The sequence below is a fragment of the Cyanistes caeruleus genome, chromosome Z (genome assembly GCF_971803275.1).
Source record: "Cyanistes caeruleus chromosome Z, bCyaCae1.hap1.1, whole genome shotgun sequence".
Lineage (NCBI taxonomy): Eukaryota > Metazoa > Chordata > Aves > Passeriformes > Paridae > Cyanistes > Cyanistes caeruleus.
In genome coordinates, this window is record NC_141732.1 from 12908946 (window position 1) to 12931381 (window position 22436).

Here is a 22436-nt window from a genome sequence, read left to right on the forward strand (position 1 = left end):
GTCAACTTTTAAAGTGGGTCTGGATCGAGGAGAGGTGTGTGTCTTAGTAAAAAACAAAGACCTCTCGATTCACCTTAATTTTTATCCCCGAGGGGGAAAATTGTCTAAAGAATTTTTTAATCGTTCAAAGGACTTGTGAGAATTGTAGTTTCTTCTGTGGGCTCAGAAGTTTAACCATCTTTCTTTGAAAGAATTGTAAAAATTGTAGTAAATTAATTTGGAGATTTAATTAATTTGTCTACATGAAGTTTTGTGCAGAATGGCTCCAGTTTGGAGGGGACCACACCCCTCTGCTTTTTGTATGTTTTGTTGTAAAAAGCCAGAACTGGCAAGTTTCAGTTATTAAGCCAATGCTGCAAGTCATACCTTGTGGGGAACATCCCCACCAGTCTGTGGTGTGTTGTAGCCCTAAAGCAAATTCTGTAACTGCAACCTTGTAAAAATAGTGTCCTATAGAAAGCCTGAGTATTTGTCATGCACTTCCTCTGTGGAAATTATGAGAAAACTTTAAAGGAAAGTATTTTGTTTCTTTCCTTAATAAAAGTTTTAAATGTTAAAAGTTATAAAATGTTATAAGTATTAGAGTTTCCTTAATGGAAGTTAATTTGTTAGTCATCTCCCTAAGCCTAAGATGGACTTAATGCAAAAATTAAGATAAGGAGTGGTTAATTACTAAAAAGAAAAAAAGGAATAAATAAAGAAATGTAATGTAATTGGCTTGAAGCAGTGGCATTACTAGCTGCTGAACTAAATCATGTTTATACAAAGTCACGCAAAAGAAATTTTAATTCAGGAGCATGGGAGAACACAGAGACTTGTTGCCTATTTTTCTAAAATGTTAGACCCAGTAGCCAGAATCTGGCCCCATTGTCTGCAGAACTGCGCAGCCACAGCTCTGATAGTGGCTGAGGCCCGAAAGCTGACAAGGGGGGGTTATCTGATTGTTAAAGTTTCACACCAGATTAAAGCGTTGTTAACTGAGAGAGCCTCTAAGTGGATGACCAGCTCTAAGTTGCTAAGATATGAATCTTGTCTATTAGAACAAGAAAATTTAGAATTTAAAAACAAGGAAAGTTTTAACCCAGCCTCCTGTTTGAATGGCCCTGAAGAAGGGAGCCAAGGAAAATTCCATGATTGTATTCAAGTAATAGATCTACAAACTAGGGCAAGGAATGATCTGAGAGACATCCCGTGGCCTGAGGGGGAAAACGTGTTTATTGATGGGTCTTCAAAGGTGATAGAAAGAAGACGATTTACAGGATACTCTGTCGTGAGTGGAAAGCAATTAAAGGAAGGGGGGAGGTTACCGGCCACCTGGTCAGCTCAGACGGCCGAGCTGTATGCCCTCGTGAGAGCTTGTGAGTTATACCAAGACAAGACAGTAAATGTTTTTACTGATTCTAAATATGCATATGGTGTGATACACGCATTTGGGAAACTGTGAGAAGAGAGAGGTTTATTAACCTGCAGAAGAAAAACGTTAGCTCATGAGAACTTAATCTCCCGCCTATTGGAGGTGGTGAATTTACCAAAAAAAAAAAAGAGGTAGCAATAATACACATCAAGGGACACCAGGCAGGGTGCTCGGAAGAGGCAATAAGAAATAGACTGGCTGATGAAGAAGCTCGGAAAGCTGCATTGTTGCCAGAAATCTCTAAGTTACTTCCCTTGCTCCCAGTAACTGCCCCCTTCCCAGAGAAGCTGTCTTTTCCACCAGAAGAACTTGACATAGTTAAAAAGAGTGGGGCAGAGGAAAGAGGGGGTAATTGGTTTACAAGAGATGATAAGCAGTGGATACCGAAAGCTTTAGCCTCGCAACTGCTAAAACAGCTCCACGAAGGGAGTCATTGGGGCTCCCGAGGGATAGCAGAAGCCTTCCTCAAAATGTATGCTGCTGTGGGTCTTTTTGTTCTGGCAAAACGAGCTGTTGATGGTTGGTTGATTTGTGCTAAGACAAATAACAAAGTTACAAAGAAACTGGCCAGGGGCGGGAGGCCTTGGGCTGTACGTCCCTTCCAGAGGTGCCAAGTGGATTTTACTGAGATGCCCCGAGTGAAGAGATTTTTTAGTAATAGTATGTCTGTTATGAGTAGCCAGAAGTGTTCCCAGGTGTTTCCGTAACTACAAGGTCAATTATTAAAGTATTTTTTTTAAAAACAAGATCAGGTCGAGTTGAAAAAAAAAAAAAAATGAATGGAAAAATAAAGAAGCATCTTCTAAAGCTGGTGATAGAAACTGATATGCCATGGGTGTGGCTCTTGACACTAGCTTTAGCAAGAGTAAAGGCCAGACCGAAGAGAAGTATTCAACTATCTCCCTTTGAACTGAAGTTTAGAATTCCTTATCTTTGTAATTCTCCGCCTGAGTCAAGAGTAGAGTTAAGTGATGTATATTTAGAACAATTTGTGGCCTGGATACTGTCTCTTGTGAAATTTATTCGACAGGAAACTCTGCTGGCACAGACCCTGCCTTTGGACAAGTGAAAACCAAGAGACTGAGTCCTAGTTAAAGAGTGGAAAGAAGCACCACTGGTGGCTAAGTGGCGTGGACCTTTCCAGCTGTTGCTGACCACAGAAACAGCCGTCAAGAGAGCTGAACACGAGTCAAGGTCTCTGAGGCCCCAGAGGTTTGGACATCTCAGCTGGAGGAGAAGGATGGGAAGCCGCGACTGACACTCCGCAGGAGTGGACTGGAGCAGTAGCCGTGTGTCGACATCGGGGGAAGCCCTGAGTGCCTACCCACAGACTGCCTGCTGAAATAGTCTGTATGGAAATCCCTACTCTCAAATCTCCAGCCACTAGGAGCCAATCCATGCTGTCATTGCTTTCTTTATGCTAAGCTGTTTCTGTGCTTTCACTTGCCACAGGTGGTGTAGAAGACAACGTGAAATTGAAAATTAGAAATTAGACTATAACACTATTAGAATGTTTCTCTTAATAATTTTACCTTTATATTTTCAGTTAAGTTAGAGTCTAAAGTGGGAAAATAAGTTTTTTTACTTTAAGAGAACAAGTAGCAAAGACCTTTAACCTTAAAAACTGTTGAGTCTGTGGAAGGCCAGGGGGATCTGAAAGCTGGCCATGGGTGGCCAGCCCAGTCGAGCCTAAATGGTGGGTTAGCACCTTGAGTGAAGTCAATAGTAGAACTGGATTTTGAGACAAAGAAAGAAGTCCATGGCAGCTTCATTCTTCTGAAAGAGGCATTTATTGCTTAAACAGAACAAGAAGCACATATGTGGGAAAGAGCGTTTGTGACTGGACTTCATCTTTAGGTTTAGATTGTTGGGCCCCCAACTGCCCTCCTTATGACTGTTCCAGATATAGAGGCAGATGGAATCAAACGCATGTTAAGCTCACTAATGGTAGCTGGGTAAGGTGTTCCTTCCATAATTACCAAAAAGATTTTGAAGGCTGTAAAGCAGTGGGGAAGGATAAGTTTTTTGACCCTTTATTTTTAAGCTGCCCCCGAGATAATTCCACAAGTAAGACACATGTTGTCCGAGACTATCAGTGGAAATGGCAACACCGAAATGGAACTAGAACCCTTTTTAACAGGTTCTGGTCCAGATCTAATAAAACAGATCTGGGATGTGATTGCAAGTAGAAACCTCATGTAAGAGCTTGGAAATGTAAATATTGTGATTCTTACAACGAGGCAACTATTGTTGGTGGACCCCTAGGCCCTGGACCCCTAGGCCCTGGAAGCAAGCTGTATTTTGACCCACCAGTTGATGATGAAAATTGGAAAGGTCCCTTCGCTAAAGGGACCTGGGCTCTAAAGAGGCACTACTGAATTTGTGGCCAAAATGCTTACTGCAGGCTACCTCCAAACTGGTCAGGGATATGTTATGTGAGGTATATTAGACCATTGTTCTTTCTGCTACCACAAGTTCAAGGAAATCAGTTAAGAATCAAAGTATATGATGATCTAATTAAAGAGAAGCGGTCCATTGATACATCCCTGGTTGGAAAGAGCACCCAAAAGTGAGGAAAAGATAAATGGCCACCTAAACAGATCATACAACACTATGGACCAGCTACCTGGAACCCAAATGAATTAATATCAGGTGCCAGAGAACCCATTTATAATCTAAATCGGGTAATTAGGTTGCAAGCTGTCTTTGAAATAATAATCAACCAGACAGCTAACAGCTCTTGACCTTCTTGCTGACCAGTCTACTCAGATGAGAAATGCAATATTTCAACATCGGATGGTATTAGACTATTTATTAGCAGAAGAAGGGGGGGTGTGTGGAAAATTGAATGACTCAAACTGCTGTTTGCAAATAAATGACAATGGAAAAATGGTAAAACAAATAACAAAAGGAATAAGAAAGTTAGCCCATGTACCGGTCCAAACATGGAAAGGATGGGAATGAGACATGTTTCATAGTTACCTGGTGGCCTATGGGTCAAACAAATGCTTTTTTTTCCTCTCATGTGTTGTAGCAACTCTAATCTTTTTACCATGCATGATCCCTTGCTTAATACAACTCATTCAACATGTGATCAAAAGAATGCAGGTAGTAGCCGTGCCTACTGATCTAGAGATAGCTACAAAAGGGCAGAAAGTAATGCCACTGCAAATAATTGCAAAGCCAAAAAAGACACAAGAACAAGAAATTAAGTCAATAATAACTAAAGTTTGTAAAGACAATTATTAACAAAAATTAAAAGAGGAGGGATTGAGAGGAATGATGAGCTTGTCTTTACAAACAAGCTGTGGGTCAGTTGATAAGATGCAGCTATCAGTGAGAGACGACAGAAACAATGGGATGGATTCCAGTAGAAGATCAAAGAGGCACTGAAAGAACACCATGAATTCCATAAAAGTTAAGAAGGGATTATGCATTGGGGGTGGGGGGGGAAGGTACCCCAGGTGTCAGGCGTTCCGGGAAGCCTGTACCTCTCAAGTACCTCAGCCTATGGGGAAAGAGAGAAGGGACAAGTGGCCGGGAATTAGGATAAAAAGGAGGCTGCGCCCTCCAAAAATTTGAGAGACCCCAGGGGAATGCCCCGTGGCCTCTCCCTTTATTCGAATAAAGAAAAAGGACTCCAATGTCCACCTTTTTGGACATAAACCTCTGGTGTTTGTGGATTAATTTTCCTGATGAATTTTGGGGGCTCTGTCCAGGATATTTCCACCGTCCGGGGCGGCGGGCAGCGAGCGGAGCTGAAGGCGCGCCTCACCCAGTTTTGGTGATCAGCTCCCCTTGGTGGCGGCCAGCACCGGGCGATCGATTGGGTTCCTGAGACTGTCCAGGAGACAGATGAGAGGCGGACCAGGGGGGTCCGTGAAGAGTCCACAGGGAAGGACCACTGAAAACCTCACCGGTGAGTAAAATGGGATCTTCGGGGAGCAAGCCTGGGAGGGCACCCAGGGAGGGTAGCACAGGTAAAGCTGACAGGCACCTATGGAGGGTTGCAAGGGTACAGCCGGGAGGGGGCCCCAGCAAAAGGGATGATGATCCCAAAATATCTTTGAAGAATTCCTTGGAAGAATGTGGAGTTGGTTTACACATTCTCCCAGAGGTAATTAAGGATGTAGATGCCCAAAGGGGGCAATGGCAATAAGGGAAAATTGAGAAGGGGTCTTGACACTCCATGCCCAGGGGAGGCAATAAGAGGAGTCAAGAAGGAGTCTTGACACCAGGGGATGGATGGATCATGTTGGAATGTTGGAACAGAACTGGTCAAAGAGAAGTGTGGAGAGATATGGTTGAAGCAAGGACCAGGCGCAGAAAGTGCGGGACCGGGACCACGGGCATGTGAGGCTGCTGGGACTCAGCAGCAGGCAGTGCCTGACCCTGCTAGCTCCGGGCAGGGGTGGCAGTGGCCGCTGGCCCCCTGAGGCTGTGGGTACCTGTGGTACTGCTGGCCGTGCCTGCTGGGAGCACTGGAGCGGGGAAGAGCTGTTTGGACAATGTGGCAGGACAGAGACTGGCTCTGGTATACGGCGAGTGATAAATAGAGTGAGCTCAAGGAGGAAAGGCAAAGGTGATGGCAGACGTTTTCTGGCCCAAGAGGGAAAAGCTGCAGGGCCCAAGGGGTCCCCTGGGACAGAGGGGATGAAGGGGGGGGGGGCGGGGGGGTGGGGGGGGTCTGCCACAAGGAAGTGGCAGAGGCGTTCTCTCCCCATCAGGAGAGACCCAACCCAAACAGTGTCTGGGAAAAATCTGTGGTGCTGTCTGCAGGGCAGAGGGACACTGAAAATGTCAATGTCTGCAAAAACAGCTGAACTCTCGAGAAAGTCCAGAAGATAAGGGAAATGGACTATTAGGGGTGCCAAAGGCTCTCATTGTACCAGAAACCCACCAACCCGGAGCCTTTGTTAACTTTTAAACTGGGTCTGTGTCATGAATAAAATCTCTCAAGAAATCCACCCAAGTTAAAATACTGTGTTATGTACAGTTAATGTTCTTTTCCCATTTGTAAACCTTGTTTGTTGTACCCCTTGTTTACTCTGATAGTTGTTTGTAATGTTAATTACTTACCTGTTGTTGAAGTGTTTTAAGAGTCCTGATAGAACATACCTCTACCCCTTTCCCTTCTCTGTTACTATGTACCAAAGCTGCTCCCATGGGGATGTGTGCCTGAGTAATGTGCAAACTAAGGCATGCAAGACACCAAAACAAGGAGCTAACAAAGGAATAAAAAGACAAAGAAACATATTAAAGCAAGCTATGATGAAAGATTGTCTTCCTGCATCACCTAAGCCTGCTTAGAAACCATCTCTCCGCATCACCATGACCTAAGAGGACTGGAAAAGATTGACCTCTCTAGACAAGGAGCCAAAACAATAGGCTTCCCGGCTACTCTCATGAGGACAGGAGCCCCAGCTCTGCAGTGTGTGCTGCAAAGCTGAATTTTGCCTCCTCCTTGCAGCTACCAGTGTGGAAACCAGCGACCCCTCGGGCCCCCACCCCCAAGAGGGGTGTGTGTCTTAGTAAAAACAAGGACCTCTCGATCCACCTTAATTTTTATTCTTGAGGGGGAAAAAATTGTCCAAAGAATTTGATTGTTCAAAAGAGTTGTGAAAATTGTAGTTTCTTCTGTGGGGTCAGAAGTTTGAGCTCATTTTTCTCTGAAAGAATTGTAGAAATTGTAGTAAATGGATTTGGGGATTTTAATTCATTTGTCTTCATGAGGCTTTTGCAGAGCTGAAAGGTTCCAGTTTTGAGAGGACTACATCCCTCTGCTTTTTGTGTGTTTTGTTGTAAAAAGCCAGAATTGGCAAGTTTCAGTTATGAAGCTAATTTTGCAACTCCTACCTTGTGGGGAACCCCCACACCAGTCTGTGGTTTGCTGTGGAGAGCTAGAATTGGCAAGCTCTAATCCTAAGGCAAATTCTGCACCTGCAGCCTTGTGGAGATGGTGTCCTATGGAAGCCTAAATATTTGTCATGCACTTTCTCTGTGGAGGCTATAAGAAAACTTTAAAGTAAAGTATTTTATTATCTTTCCTTAATAAATGCTAAAGGTTATAAAATGTTATAAATATTAAGGTTTCCTTTTAAAGGTTAACTTGTTAGTCACCTCCCTATGCCTATGATAGACTTGATGCAAAAAATTGGGATAGGGAGCAATTGGTTACTAAAAATAAAAAAAAATGTGATGTGATTAGCTTAGGGTGGTGACATTGCTTGCTGCTGAACTAAATCATGTTTATACAGAGTCAGCTGTTTTGTTTGGGCAAACTCTGCAGAAAATATTCGGAGAGTTAACTCCATCCTCAAGAGTTAAGTTGTTGCAGTATGTGGATATTAAACAAAGTCCTGCTAAAGGCATTTTAGTGCAAGAGCATGAGGGAACGAAGTCTGTTGCCTACATTTTTTAACTGATAAACCTGATAGCCAGAGGCTGGCCCCATTGTCTGCAGAACTGTGAAGCCACTGCTCTGATGGTGGCTGAAGCTCAAAAGCTGACAAAGGAGAGGGTACTGACTGTTAAAGTTCCACATCAGGTTAAAGCTTTGTTAACTGAGAGAGCCTCTAAGTGGGTGACCAGCACCCACTTAGTCATATAATATAATAACACTGGTTATTACAGTATGAGTTTGTTTAATGGAACAGGAGGATTTAGAATTTAAAAGCAGGGAAGGTTTTAACCAGCCTCCTGTTTGAAATGCCCTGAAGAGGGGAGACAAGGCGAATTCCACGACTGCATTCAGGCAATAGATCTGCAGACCAGGGCGACAGAAGATCTACAAGACATTCCATGGCCTGAGGGAGAAAACGTGTTTATTGATGGGTCTTCCAGGGTGATAGAAGGAAAGCAATTCACAGGATACTGTGTCCTGAATGGAAAGCAATTAAAAGAAGGGGGAAGTTACCACCCACCTGGTCAGCTCAGACAGCAAAGCTGTATGCGCTTGTGAGAGCCTGAGAGTTATACCGAGACAAGACAGTAAATATTTTTACTGATTCTAAATATACATATGGGGTTGGATATGCATTTGGAAAATTCAGGTATCTCAGGTATCAGGCATTCTGGGAAGTATGAAGTACTTCAAGTACCTCAGCCTATGGGGAAAGAGAGAAAGAGACATATGGCTGGGAAATTAGGATAAAAATGAGGCTGTGCCCTCCAAAAATTTGAGAGACCCCAGGGGAATGCCCCATGACCTCTCCCTTTATTCGAATAAAGTAAAAGGACTCCAATGTCTCCTTTTTGGACATAAACCTCTGGTGTTTCTGGCTTCATTTTCCTGACAAAAACAAGAACCATGTCTGTGCTGATTCCATTCTCTGGCCTCCTTATGTTGTACATGTTCTATTTTTCTTGCTCCATGTCTCAATTCTTCAGCTTTATGCAGAACACAGGTATTACTAAACAAATAACTTGTGCTTTATTTCAGTAGGCCACATTATCATGTGTATTAGAACCAGCAAGAGACTTCTCAAAAAATTGTGCACAGAACAGTTATTAAGCAAAGCTGGATATGAACAATACACTACTTGTCTAATGCTTGTGTTATTCCCAGCTGACAGACAAAGTGAGTGACAACATCTTTAGTTCTAGAAGGTGATTTCAGGCAGAGAACTGGGCTGATACTGGACTGTGGGCTGAAATGCTTTAAGGGCAAACTCAGGACCTGGTGGCTCAGAAAGAGTTCCATGTCCTGGCTTCATATGACATCTTCCTATGTGGGAAGTGCAGGCCCATAGCAGACACTCCTGGAAAGACTGAGCTCAGAAATACTGAACTACTTGTGCCTTAGGCTCAGGAAGGAAAAAGAGTATTACCCTTCAGCTGTAGAAATCAGCCTGTTGTAAAAAAATTGCCTTCCTTGGAAACAAGGGAGGCTGGGAAGGGAAAGTCAATGAAAGTTTATATTTAGCTGAGGAGAGAACCAGGACTAAGCCTGACCACCTAAGGGTTTATCATGGTGCAAACAGCTGCTACAACCATATTGAGTATATTGTGAGCTGTATTTCACACATGGTCGCACGTTGTACAGAAGTAATGAAATGTTACAGGATTTCCAAACAGTTCCCAACAATTGTGATCAAAGGAGTTACAGTTTATTTCTTCATCACAATTCACACAACATTCAGTGCAAACAGATGGATATTGAAACAACAGTGGGTGAACTCTTCATTTTTAGAAATAATGTGGTGTTTCATTCATGTGTTAACAAGAACACAGGGCAAAATACTCAGTAAATACCCTGTCTTTAATAACTTTAAGGCTTTTCTTGCATACTGATTGTAATATATGGCTGTATAATTCGTGTTCTATATGTATATAAGCAGTGAGAAGAAATAAAAACTGCTTACAAGTATCAAACACACATGCAGAGCAAGGAGTTGCAACACAACAGCCAGGAACTGGAGAAGGGTAATTCACAAAAGAACAGAATGGCACCAAGGAGAACAAGGCCCACACAAGCAAAATCAGTGTACTAACAACTCAGTGATTTTCACCTGATACTGAACTGATCTGATTCTCCAGACCATGCATTTCAATACTCAGTTCCTGTAACTCTCCCCCTCCTATGAAACTTCGTTAACAAAGCAAACAGATAATATCTCCAGACCATGCATCTCAAAACTCAGTACCTATAAAACCACTCTAACCTTTCCTCCCTCCTCGGAAATCTAGTTAACAAACCTACAGTAAATATGAATATGCAACAAACCCTGGAAGAAAGAACTGTAGGAACTCAGGCTGTAGAAACTGTATAAAAACTCACTCCTCCAAAGGACAGGCAATGAACTTGAGAGAATCAGGGCGGTAGAGACTGATTCAAAGTTCACCCAGCGCCCATCCTGGGCTCAATGCTTCAACTTCAACTGTGATTGTGGTTGTTTCCATAACTCAATTTTTCAAATTTTTCAATAATAATAATAATTTTATTATTGATAAATTTGGCTCTATTTCATTTATAACACTGATGATCAACAGGCAGACTGACACTACTTTGAGGTAAGCTTTAGGGAGAGAAAAGACCTAAGTTAATACATTTTGAGATCATAACCAGGTTAAGTCCTTGGTTAACCACCAAGGTTTCTGCTTTATTAGTAAGATTCTTGGATCAATTTTCAAGAATCTCTGAAACTTTAGTCAGGAAATACAAAGGAGCAGTTCTGTTTCATCAGACTTCATAATTTCCTTCCTGACTGCATGGTAGTGTCACCTTGTCAGTGTGTCAGATAGGGCATATTTCTCTGTGGTAACAACAGAATTCTCACATTGACTTTTATTAGAAACCCTCTTTGCAATGTAAGTTCAGGTCCTAAACAAGGGAAGTGAAATTCAACCTAAGTTCAGGCCCCTATTGAAAGGGCACAATTTAAATTTTAAATATTCAACAACACATACCATATGAACAAATGCAGCAATCTAGAAGCTTGTTTATCAATCAGTTCATTTTAATGCTCATAAGACAGGGGCGGGGAGAAGATTGAAAGAGAAAATCAGCAGTAAAGACAAGTTTAGGACCTCATGCCTCTATATGTAGTGCCTCAAGAGCAATAAGCGTTTAATTTGCTTATACCAGGACTGGTAAAATGGAGAGAGAAGGGGATCTTCCCATACTGATAAGGAAAAAAGCTGACCCCAAAACTTCCCTCTTTTTCTCCAAAAATCTCTTGTAAGAAAAATGCCCCATCTAGATGCGCATGCAAAAACCTCTCATGCAAGTCAGCAGACAACTCTGGCACCCACCGTGGCATATAAAGCTGAGTAGATGCTCAAAGCAGCATGTTTGGATGGAAAGGATCTCCTGGCCTTTTCAATCACCTCCACATCCCCAGTGCAGATGTTGCCATTGTTTATGAACTGGTGGTGGGCCCGACAGTCGTTTCCAGTGTAGTTGGGTTTGCACACAGTCAGGAAGTAAGGAGCCAAGTTCCCAGTCACAACCTGGCCAGCATTTACAAAGATGTCAGTGGAAAAAAGTCCAAATGCAAACACTCCTGTGAGGAAAGGAAAAAATAGTGATTATTCAAACAGGTTTAGAAAATATCACTATACCTGAGAGGAAGAAACATAATGAGTAGTACTTTTAACAAAAAAATGAGATCTCTGAACCTGAAAGAGCAGTGTAGTGCTGAGACACAATACTTTTCTAACATAACTACCTAGAATTAAGTACCTTTTGAATTTTGACTATTCACCACCTTGATGTTGAAAATTTACAATCCTGACCTAGTAGTATTTGGCATGCACTTTTGGAAGTAATCCAATGCTTTGCTCTGGAAGACACTTGCAATTCAGCTCATGTGACCAGGAGCACATAACCACACAATCTTGTAAGATGAAGTATTCACTAGAACGCAGGAGCTTTTCCAGGGTTGTGAAGCATTTCTAAATAAATAATGCAGTTGTCACATCCTTCATTGACTCCCCTTGAGTGTTATCAATACCTGCTACAGCTGCTATGAACATGTGAGGATTTTTCAGATGCATGTAATGCTTACATGACAAAGGTACAGAACAGCAGGTTTGCAAAATTACCAAACCCAAGTGTTCTGAAAGATTAAATCAGCTCTCCTCTTCCCCTTCTCATCACTAAGGTTGATTAAAGTATCACAAAAATGCAGAACAAATAAATACTGATTTCTGATTTAGGAAGATATTGAGGGTCATGCGATTTTGCTTTCTCCCTTCTGTAGCTCTGTAAACAAAAATCATTAAATTATAAATTATCTGATATTGTTGTGTATTTAAATATGGAACTGGAGCTCCAGGGAAATCATCTTAGGAAAGCTGTGATAAAATCTTAAGAGCTGGCACAACCATGATTATAACATCTTCACTGCTTATCTATACTGAGTTAAAAAGAAGATTAAAAGGCTGCTCTATTCTGAGACACAAAAAGTATGAGTGACTCAAAATAATGCAGCAACATTAACACAAAATAAAACTATAACTAAATTTGATTTGTTGTACAAATGTTGAGTGGGGCTTGCCTGTACCAGTCGGTCAGAGGCATGGTTTGTGTCACTGTGGTGCAGATCCCTCGCTGGGGTACTGATGGGAAAACCCCTGCCCGTGGGCAACAGCCTGGAGGGGCTGCAGGACTGCAGAGCTGTTCCTCCTCACCATCCTTCCCCAAGGTCAGCAAGGAGCATCACACAGTGAGATGATTCTGGAGGCTGAATGTATTACTGTTCTTCATGTACATTTATCTTTATTTATTACTGATGAACCGGTATGTGATAATGGATTTAAAAAAACAGTGGTGGCCAAAGAAGGAGGCTGCCTTTCTCTGGTTTTAGGCTGCCGGACTGGCCCCTGTCTTTTCAATGGTGTGACAGGTTTCTCCATATGCTAAGTGTGTTTAAAAGGAGAAAGCACGGAGACTTCTCTTTTATTTTGTTTATCCCTCTGGTAATATTTCAAATCCATGGTTTTCCACAGCCATCAGGAACTTCTCACCTACATTAGTCAGTGCACAAGCAAGTTCAGGAAAAAGGCAGAAGGGTATTTTTTAGCCTGGTGAAACTGAAGTTATGACAGAGATGAATCTCGTTTTATATAAAGCACTTTGTCAAAATTTTAATTTTTTTTTACACAGCTTGCTTTAAATAGCAGATTTCTGATGTGCTGTGCAAATTACAGTGAGTGCAGCGAGTATTATTACCCAGCCTTTACAATAATTAGAGAAAATTTAAGTGTCAGGCAGTCTGACTTATGCTCTTTATCATGTAAGTACAAGCCAAGAACCAAGACATTTCAGAAAAAGCTCAACAGCTACACAAAACTATTTCGATCTCCAGGAAGTGCATATATACAAAGGTATTTCTCTCCATTAAGAAAAGAAGTTTTAACACCTGCGTTCTCTTACTATTTCGTAGCACAGAAAGTGCCGGCCCAAATGCAGCTGCTGATGCCTGCAGTAATCTGGAGAAGAGCAGAGCAAGCCAGAAACCTTTATCACATTCTGTCTGTGGTGCATTTTGGCTGCTGCAGTTCCTCTTTCATACCTCTGCCAAGCTGTTCTCTGTGAAAATCACAGCTATGTGCAGCACTGAGTCCGGCTGGCAGGAATATGACCTCTGCAGGCTGATTACGCCTCATGTCTCTGGAGACTTGGAACAAAGGTTGGCTGTAATTGATTTGAAGGGTGTAATGCCAGTGTGCCTGGGCAGTGCTGGACAGTCCCCTGATAGTTTTTGTACCTCAGGAATCCATCTGTTCAATGGATTTGTTCAATGACCTACAGCAACTAAACTAACTGACCAGAGTACAAGAATGAAGTGATGAGATTGCCAGCTTTTTAGAGGGGGGCAAATTGCTCTGAAAGGATTCATGGCAACTAGCCCCAGCTCTTCAGGGTCATACAGCTCATGTCCATGACATAATGTCAGAGAGAAAGAATAGGAAAAGAGATGCCTCTTCCAGACTTCAACACTCATGTGTAATGGGAGGTGGTGTCATCCTGCTCAGCAGGAAGTGCTTTATTTCAGTGTGCTCACTCTGGGCCAGAAAACCTGGGGATGGAACTTGGCATACGTAGTGCAGAACTTGGCATACGCTGAGGAAAGATGGAAACAGTGTAAGCCACATGGGAAGCAGACCTACAGCTGATCACTAGCAGAAAGGATGAAGGTTAATTGCAATTACATTGTCTTGGGTTTCAATGAAAGATGTAACCAAAAGTATGTATTCTATTACTATCTGTTGAAACCAGGTGGGGTAGTTTTCTTTATCTCTTTCACGACCCATCCCTCATAACTGGGGGATATCTTCTGTTAATGGGCCAGCTGCTAAAACCAGGTGGGGTGGTGTTCTTTATCTCTTCCACAACCCACCCTCCCTCAAGGGGTATGTCTGCTGTTAATGGACCATTGAGTCTCATTACATGACTGATAAAATTACATCATCCCATTGTGAGATGCTCCACCCAGGGGGAGGAGCCAAGCATCTTAACATGTATATCTATGGAGACTTGGAACACTACAGCAGCCTTTCTCCACTGAATTCCCAGAGGAGAAAGACTGGACCCATCTACATCACCAGACCTTCTGAGTGGAACTACACCCTCCTGTGGGATCATTGCTTCAACAGAACCACATCTGTCACTCCAAGAGGACTGTACCCACCATTTAATTGGACTGCTATCAACAGCCTGACTAACAGGTTGTATTCTGACTCTGTCAGTGGGTTGGTTTTCTTCTTTGTACTACTGCATTTCTATTTTAATTTTCCTAGTAAAGAAATGTTATTCCCATTCCCATATCTTTGCCTGAGAGCCACTTGATTTCAGGATTATAATAATTTGGAAGAGGGGGGGTGATTTACATTTTTCCATTACCAGGGAGGTTTCTGCCTTCCTTAGCAGACACCTATATTTTCAAACTAAGACATACATAAAGCAAATATTTCCCCTCAGCCACTCATGTAACATAGGCTGGCTGCAGAAAGAGGCCATAATGAAGGAACAGAAACCCCTTCTGTCTGGAAAGGCCTCCTGATTTGTTCAACAACAGAATTCAACAGAATGACTAGGTTGGAATAGACCTCCAAGATCGAGTCCAACCCATGCCCTAACACCACAACTAGACCATGGCACCATTTTCTCACTGTCCTGACCACTCTCAGCTGGGTTTGTGTCTCAGAAGCAGCCTGAAGGCTGGAAAACAGAAGAATAAGAATGTAACTGGGAGAGATGCTAGCTTAGTCCAGATATAAGAGGGCAGGCTGTACTCCCTGCTACTCTCTTAGCTGCTCCAGACTCCAAGAAAGCAGAGATCTGATTTTAACATATCTTTCCCTCCAGTGAGAAAGACCTTGGACTGTGATATATAAATGTATAATTTGGGGTTTTTTTATGTGTATATAAGAAAGTAAATATTGGTTACATATATCAAGCAAGCAAGGGTTGCAGCAGCAACAGCTCGGAGCCAGAGGAAAAGGACAATTTGCAAAAGAACAAAGTGGCACCACAGAAATCAAGGCCCACCCAGGCGAGATTGGCGTACTAATGACACAGTGATCCGCGCCTGATATCAGACTGATCTGATTCTCCCGGATCATGCATCTCAATACTCAGTTCCCGTAATTCCCTTTCTCCCTTGGAACTGTGTTCACAAACCAAACAGAAAATATCTCCAGATCATGCATCTCAAGAACTCAGTTTCTGTAAAGCCACTCAAACCCTTTCCTCCCTTCTCGGAAATCCAAATTTGTTAATCCAGTTAACAAACTTACAATAAATATGAATATGCAACAGACTCGGAGAGGAAGAACTGTGCAGCCTCAGGTTATAGAACCTGTATAAAACCCCACTCCTACAGAAGACCGATGGTGAACTTGAGGGAGTCAGGGTGGTAGAAACTGATTCAAAGTTTACCCAGCATCAACCCCGGGCTCCACGCTTCAGCCTTAACTGTGATTGTGGTTGTTCCTTCTTTTTGACAAATTTTCACAATTTTTTAATAAATTTATTATTAATAAATTTGGCTCTATTTCATTTATAACAGACAAATTAAATGTTCAAGCCAAAAAAAACCACAAGACAACAAAGTCAGTCTTGTTGAAAAATGCTGAGGATGGATAAAGTGAAGCTTGACTTTCCAGGTTCATCTCACCTGAACTAACACTTGCTTTGGCAGAAAAGTCTAAGTATTTAGCAGCTTCAATTCTAAATGCTTTGTTTTTGATTCTCAGACAAGTGAGAAGCCAGTGAATGGAAATGAGAATCAGGAAGTAAAAGGCCTTATTAAGGAAAAACCATGAAACCCTTAAGTAAAGTAACAAAAGAAACAATACACTGAAGGGCTCATGAGAGATCAGAAGCTGGGCTCTTCAGTAACGTATCATCATGTTTTGTACCAAGGATATTTATTTAGGCACTCCTCTCTGTTCCAGTTAATTATCTGAATTTGTTACAATTTAACTTTGTCAGAAAAAGTTCCTATTTCACATACACATTCATACTTGTCTAACCCCTTTCCCACCCCTCTGTTTTTTAAGGAAGATCAGAGTTTCATTGGAGAGTGTCCTTCTAGGAGTCAGGGCTCTATGGCAATGCTGATCCTCAGCCCTTCTCTGAAGGTTTTTCTGTAGGAATCCTGTGCATCCCATGAAGCCATACATTTACAGTCCTGTGACTCAGACTCTTCTAAACCACCTTTCATCACTACATCTTAAATGATGTGTTAAAAGAGACCTATATCATTAATCCATTTTACAACAGGAGAGCTGAGGATTTCAGGGGAATTTATTGTCCTGTTGCCATGGCATCAGGAACAGGCTCAACATCAAACTTCTGAGCACTCATATAACCCCATCCTAAGACTGGCTTTGATCTTCCACTCAAGACCCCACAAAGCTCATTCCTCCAGGGTTTCTACTACCTCCTGAGTCTGCCTGCTTCACCTGTGGGTGTCCTGCCTGGATACTGTTCTCCCCAGATGTAAGAAGGGAGACACATGACCATTCCAGAAGAAATTCAGTTTCCAATGCAAAAACAATCTGGAGGCTCAAGACTCCTCCTGACAGATGTACAGGGTATCTTCCTTCCTCACTGCTTTCACAACCAACAGTTTTCACGGAGGCAGCTACCAGCTCAGAGCCTGGCATCAAAGAGAACAGTAAGGGTTAATTTGTCCCCAGCACAGTGACTTGTTCCTCGCTGTGGAGGTTCTTCAGTGGTAACATCTACAGTAGTTCAATCTGCTGTAGCAGTTTAGGTTTGGGGCCACACCCCCAAATACAGCTTGAGTCCTATGGAAAGGCAAGGAGTTAATAACAGAACATGTACTCTTTCACAGTGAACTTCAGATGCAAGGCAGACAGGACAAGGTCAGAGCTGATGTTGAGTTTGTAGAAGGGTCACCCCAGATAGCTGAACTGGCTGTGGCTGTGAGAGCCTTTGAGAAGTTCTCAGAACTGATTAATTTGGTTACTGACTCAGCCTATGTCGCAGGGGTGGTGTCCAGAGCGGAACAGGCAGTTCTCAAGGACATTTAGAACAAACATCTCTTTAGATTGCTTTCAAAACTGATTTATTTGGTTTCAAATTGAGAACATCCTTTCGATGTGATGCACATAAGATTGCATACCGAGTTGCCAGGTGAAATCTCTGAGGGAAACCGGAGAGCTGATTCTCTTGCTGCCCCAGCTGAAAAGGAACGTCTCCCTGATGTGTTTCAGCAGGCAAAGATAAATCATCAGCAATACAATCAAAATGTGCCAGGACTGATGTGTCAGTTCCAGCTGACACGGGGTCACGCTAAAGCCATTGTGGCCACCTGGCCCAGTTGCCAGCTCCAGGCAGTGCCATCATTAGGCATTGGGGTTAATCCCTGAGGCTTTAGAAGCTGTGAGGTGTGGCAAACAGATATCACTCACATTCCCAGTTCTGGTCTCCTTAAGTATGTACACGTGAGCATTGATACATACTCAGGAGCGGTGTATGCCTCTGCTCATGCAGGAGAAAAATCTGTACATGCCAAACAACACTTAGTACAGGCCTTTTCAGTGCTGGGGATCCCTAGGGAAACTAAAACAGATAATGACCCAGCGTATAAATCCAAGGAGTTCCTAGAATTTGTCCAGCAGTGGAGAGTGGAACATAAAACTGGCATCCCCCACTCCCCCACAGGTCAGGCTGTAATCGAGCGTACGCACCAGACGCTCAAACAAGTCCTAGCCAGGCAAGGTAGCGAGGCAGTGTGGATGTCTCCACAACAGAAATTCTGTAAAGCTCTGTTTACCATTAACTTCCTAAACTGCTCATTTGAAAACATGAATCCTCCTGTAACTCGGCATTTTAACAGTGGTGATCAGTTTAAATTGTCACAGCATCCACCGGTTTTAATCAGGGACCCTGAAACTTGGCAAACCAAGGGTCCCTATGAACTTGTCACCTGGGGGCGAGGTTACGCGTGTGTATCCACCCCTACAGGCCCTCGATGGATTCCTCAGAAATGGGTAAAACCTTTTGTTCCAAAGAATCCAGCATGAGCAAGAAGAGAAGAGAAGCAAGTGGCTGTTGCTTCCAAGAGAAGATGCTGCCGGAGAGAGCGAGAAGGAACCTTTCTAGCCTCTGACCTGCATACTTTGGCTGTAAACATGTTTTAAAAAAATGTCTGTTTCCTTTTTTTTAGAAATAACCTACCTCTCACTCAAATCCATGATGAGCCTTAACCCTGCTGTCATCCTGCTTGCACTGAGCAGCCTGACAGCGGCTTGCATCGTCCCACAGCCACACCAGAACATCTGGGTGACCCTGTTACAAACACTCCAGCAAGAAAACCTATGTCTATCTACTGCAGCAGCAAAAAATCCTATGTCTACCTGCCTGGTAGGAATCCCATTGCAGCATGATGAATTCACACACAGCTTTAATACACTGACCCCTGAAGCAGGTAATAAATTACACAACACTCAAATAGAAGCAGAGTTAAAAAACCCCATCAAAGAGTGGCTGCCACATTTTTCTAAGGCAACCCAGGAACCCCAGGAGTTAGAGCTACTGGGTTCCTCTCCAGCATCATACTGTGTACATTTTAGGGTCAGTCCTCCAATTAATAAAGAAACCTTCCACAATATAGTACAATATCGAGAAGAATTCACAGCAAAAAGGTGGTGCCGTGTGCTAAGCTACATCAAAGTGCACTTCTCAGCTCAGACACATCCCAAAAGCCTCCCCAAAGGACTGTTCCTCATTTGTGGGGATCGCGCATGGGCAGGAATTCCATCCCGTCTCCTCGGAGGGCCGTGTACCACAGGGCGTCTATCACTGTTAGCGCCCAATCAAACATTAATTGGCGAGTGGACCCATAAAAACAATTTGACTTGGAAAATTCAGAAGAGAAGTGTTACAAATTTAGACAAGAACTGTGATTCGGAGTTTATCATTGGTCCAAATCAAAAAGAATTGCTGCATCCATTTTCCTTCCTTGGGTAGCTGCAGCCAAAGCCCTAGGTGAACTGGGACACCTGGAATGCTGGGTGGTAAAACAAGCAAATTTAACATCTAATGCCATAAGTGCCCTCCTAGAAGATGAGGAAATTACCAGGCAGGTGACTTCAAAATCGTGCTGCAATAGACTTTCTCCTATTGCTCCACGGGCACGAGTGCCAGGAGTTCAAGGGTCTCTGCTGCATGAATCTGACATTGAAAGCTCCTAACATCCATGCCACGCTCTGAGAGATGAAAAGCATGATCAGACAAGTCAAGCAAGAAGCAGATAACTGGTTCAATGGACTGTTTAAGAACTGGGGACTCTCGGGGTGGTGAGCTTCAGTAGTGAAAACTATTCTGTCACTGCTAGTCATTGTCTTGCTAACTGTGTTAGTGTTCGGAATTTTAAGCAAGATACTGTACAAAATCATAATTAAGCTGATCTCAACTGCCTCAGACATCAACTATATAGAGCTGGCAGACCAGAGTAACCTTCACCAGCCTGCAAATGGGAATTGGTGGGCCACTTCAGGTCACTAAGTCAAATAAGCTCGTTACCTTTCATTAATTATATATTACAAAACAGGGGGAGATGTGGTAGTGCACATTCCTGGGCGTTCCTTAGTTTCTGTGTAAACCCTCCCTGCAGCTGTGACATGTTTTTCCCTTCCCCTCCCTGTCCCTGAAATGTTATCCCATTGGTTGGTGTTATACGTCTCCCCACCCCTCTCCCGACATTTGAAAGTAGCCGGGAAATGTTTCCTCCTTCTCTTTTTCCTCCTGGATCCCAGCCTGAATAAACATCTGAAGTTATCCTGGAGGGAAAAGCAGCCCTTTGGTCTTTATCTTGGTCGTGAAGAGCCCCCCTGCCCTCCCCTTGACATAGCTAGCCCGGATTACTTCGGGAGGGACAGAAGGAGGGTTACTTCAGGTCAGGTAAGCTGTCTCGTTCAGCCGCTCAGGGATTTGACATCAGAGCGCTGGGGTATATCTATCCTATTACAATAAACTCAATGCGTGTATAAACCTTGTAAACCTGTATTTGCCGAACTAAAGTCTTAATCTGCTGAAATAAAGCCTTAATTTAATTATTTAGCTGTTCACTGTGAAGTGGCAACATGCTTTAGATTAAGTTATTAAAAGAAGGTGATCTGCACCATTTAAAGGCAAATTATGCACATCCGAAGTAAAAGCCTCTGGTAACAAGCTGATGAAGCATGCTGAATTTCTAGGTATCTGAACTAGAAAGGGGCTACTTGCATCTTATCAGGGCTTTGCAGGTAGACAACTTAATCACATGGATTAGAAAACAAATATAACGTTTTATACAGTAAATGTATAAAATTACAGAAATGTAATACAATACATACCACAGTCACCCTGTCAGACTGGGTCAGGGAGGTCTGAATCCCTGATCCTGGGGGTATGGCAGCAGCTGTACATAAAAAGACTAAAACCTTGACTGAAACCATTCACTAAAATATTTTATAATCTCTATTTGTAATACAAAGGATTAAGTAGAACACAGAAGCAAATGCAAAGTAGAATGACATTAACGAAGTGCTGATGCCTTGTAAGACAGAATGAATAAATATACAAAAGGCTGTGTATGCTCAAGTTGGGAGATAGGGAGAAGAAGCAGAGAGGCCCAGGAAATGGTCATTCTTACTAATTAGTTTCTCAAAGGTTCAGCACATAAACAGCAACTTATGGCATCAAAAATTGATGATAGAACTGCTGTGAAGGGTGGGGAGAGGAGGGAGGAGAGAGGACGTGCTTAAAGCAAAGCAGTGAAGCAGCAATTTATTAGAAAAAACTGCTCTGAAGCAATTGCATACCACTAATTTGATCTCAAAATCTTAAAAAAAAGTCTATGAAAACATAGAAGATAAAGAGGAAGATGGAACAGATTGCAGCATACATCAAAGACTGGTGTTTCCAATCTAAGACAGCTTTTCTTCACTGATAAATAAAGTGGCTTTCTAAATATAGGGAACATAGCAGGTTTCACCAATCTAGGCTGCAATACAGACTTGATACACACTGCAGCAAGATGAGAGGCAGTCTTTTGCCAAAAAAGCAAATGTCTCTCAGCAGGAATGATTCATGTCTGGGCCAAGAAGCAAGAAGAAATTGTGGCTCTGCTTCATGTAGACAAAGAATCTGCAAGAGATTTAATACAAAGCTCAACATTCAGAGTCACAGCTAATCTCTGGAGAGGAGGCTCTTAGAAAGAGATGTGTGCTGAGACCTTGAGGAAAACAAGGAGAGAATCAAGAGAGCACAGTAAACAAGATAGGAAAAAAGCAGAGAAGACACATGGGGCTTTCCATGAGCATTCCAGAAAAGCCATAGGTTTTTCATTTTGCTCTACTTTCTAAGTGCAAAGAAGTCCTTAATTCTGTATACATGAAGGAAAAGTATGAGGAGAAAAGCTCAGATCTAGCAACCAAACCCCGAAGATCCAATGGAGATTGTGCCACAAAGATCCTAGTCTTCCACAGGACCAAAAAACAGCTATAAGTTTTTTTGTGTCTCTTTCCTTGCAAAACATAAATGAATATTCATTGAAGTATCTACCGCTTTCTGTTTGTTTTGTGAAAAGCACATTTACGCTACAGTTCTTAAAATCCCATCTCTTCCCAGCCACTTCCATTACAGAGTCAGTGGGGGAGAAAAAGCCTCTTTTCCCTCTTAAAATTTGGGACCAGCAGCTCTCAAAAGTTCTCCATGATGTGCCTTGCAGGGTTAAACAGTAGTGTTCATTTTCCCTGACATATGAGAACCTAGAAACATTACAGGATTTTTCTCATCCTTTTGAATAATATGAACTGTAATGCCTTATAAGACAATTTTCAAAGGAGTTAAGTAATTGCTTTTTGCAGGTACTCATCAAGACTTGCTCAAACATCTGGGTACCAAAACTAAATTGGCAGTAAACTTTTTTGCCAGACTGCTTGCTAAGGAAGAGAACTTGCAAGAGAAATTAGTTTACCAGCTCTGTAACTTTTGGCCCTTAAAGTTTATCAAGAGAAGGCACACACAGAAAATTCCATATACAAGCAATCGGTTGTC

The 22436-nt window shown here is 42.5% G+C and overlaps 1 protein-coding gene across 3 annotated transcripts in view; it reads right to left on the bottom strand.

Annotated features, from left to right (window-relative positions):
• PLPPR1 (phospholipid phosphatase related 1) overlaps window positions 1-22436 on the bottom strand; it is a 163664-nt gene that overhangs the window by 11319 nt on the left and 129909 nt on the right. For all 3 annotated transcript variants that reach the window (XM_086868681.1, XM_086868682.1, XM_023944330.2), the window contains one exon: window positions 11168-11418. In XM_086868681.1, the coding sequence (XP_086724807.1) occupies window positions 11168-11418 (251 nt within the window). The remainder of the gene's footprint in view (window positions 1-11167; window positions 11419-22436) is intronic.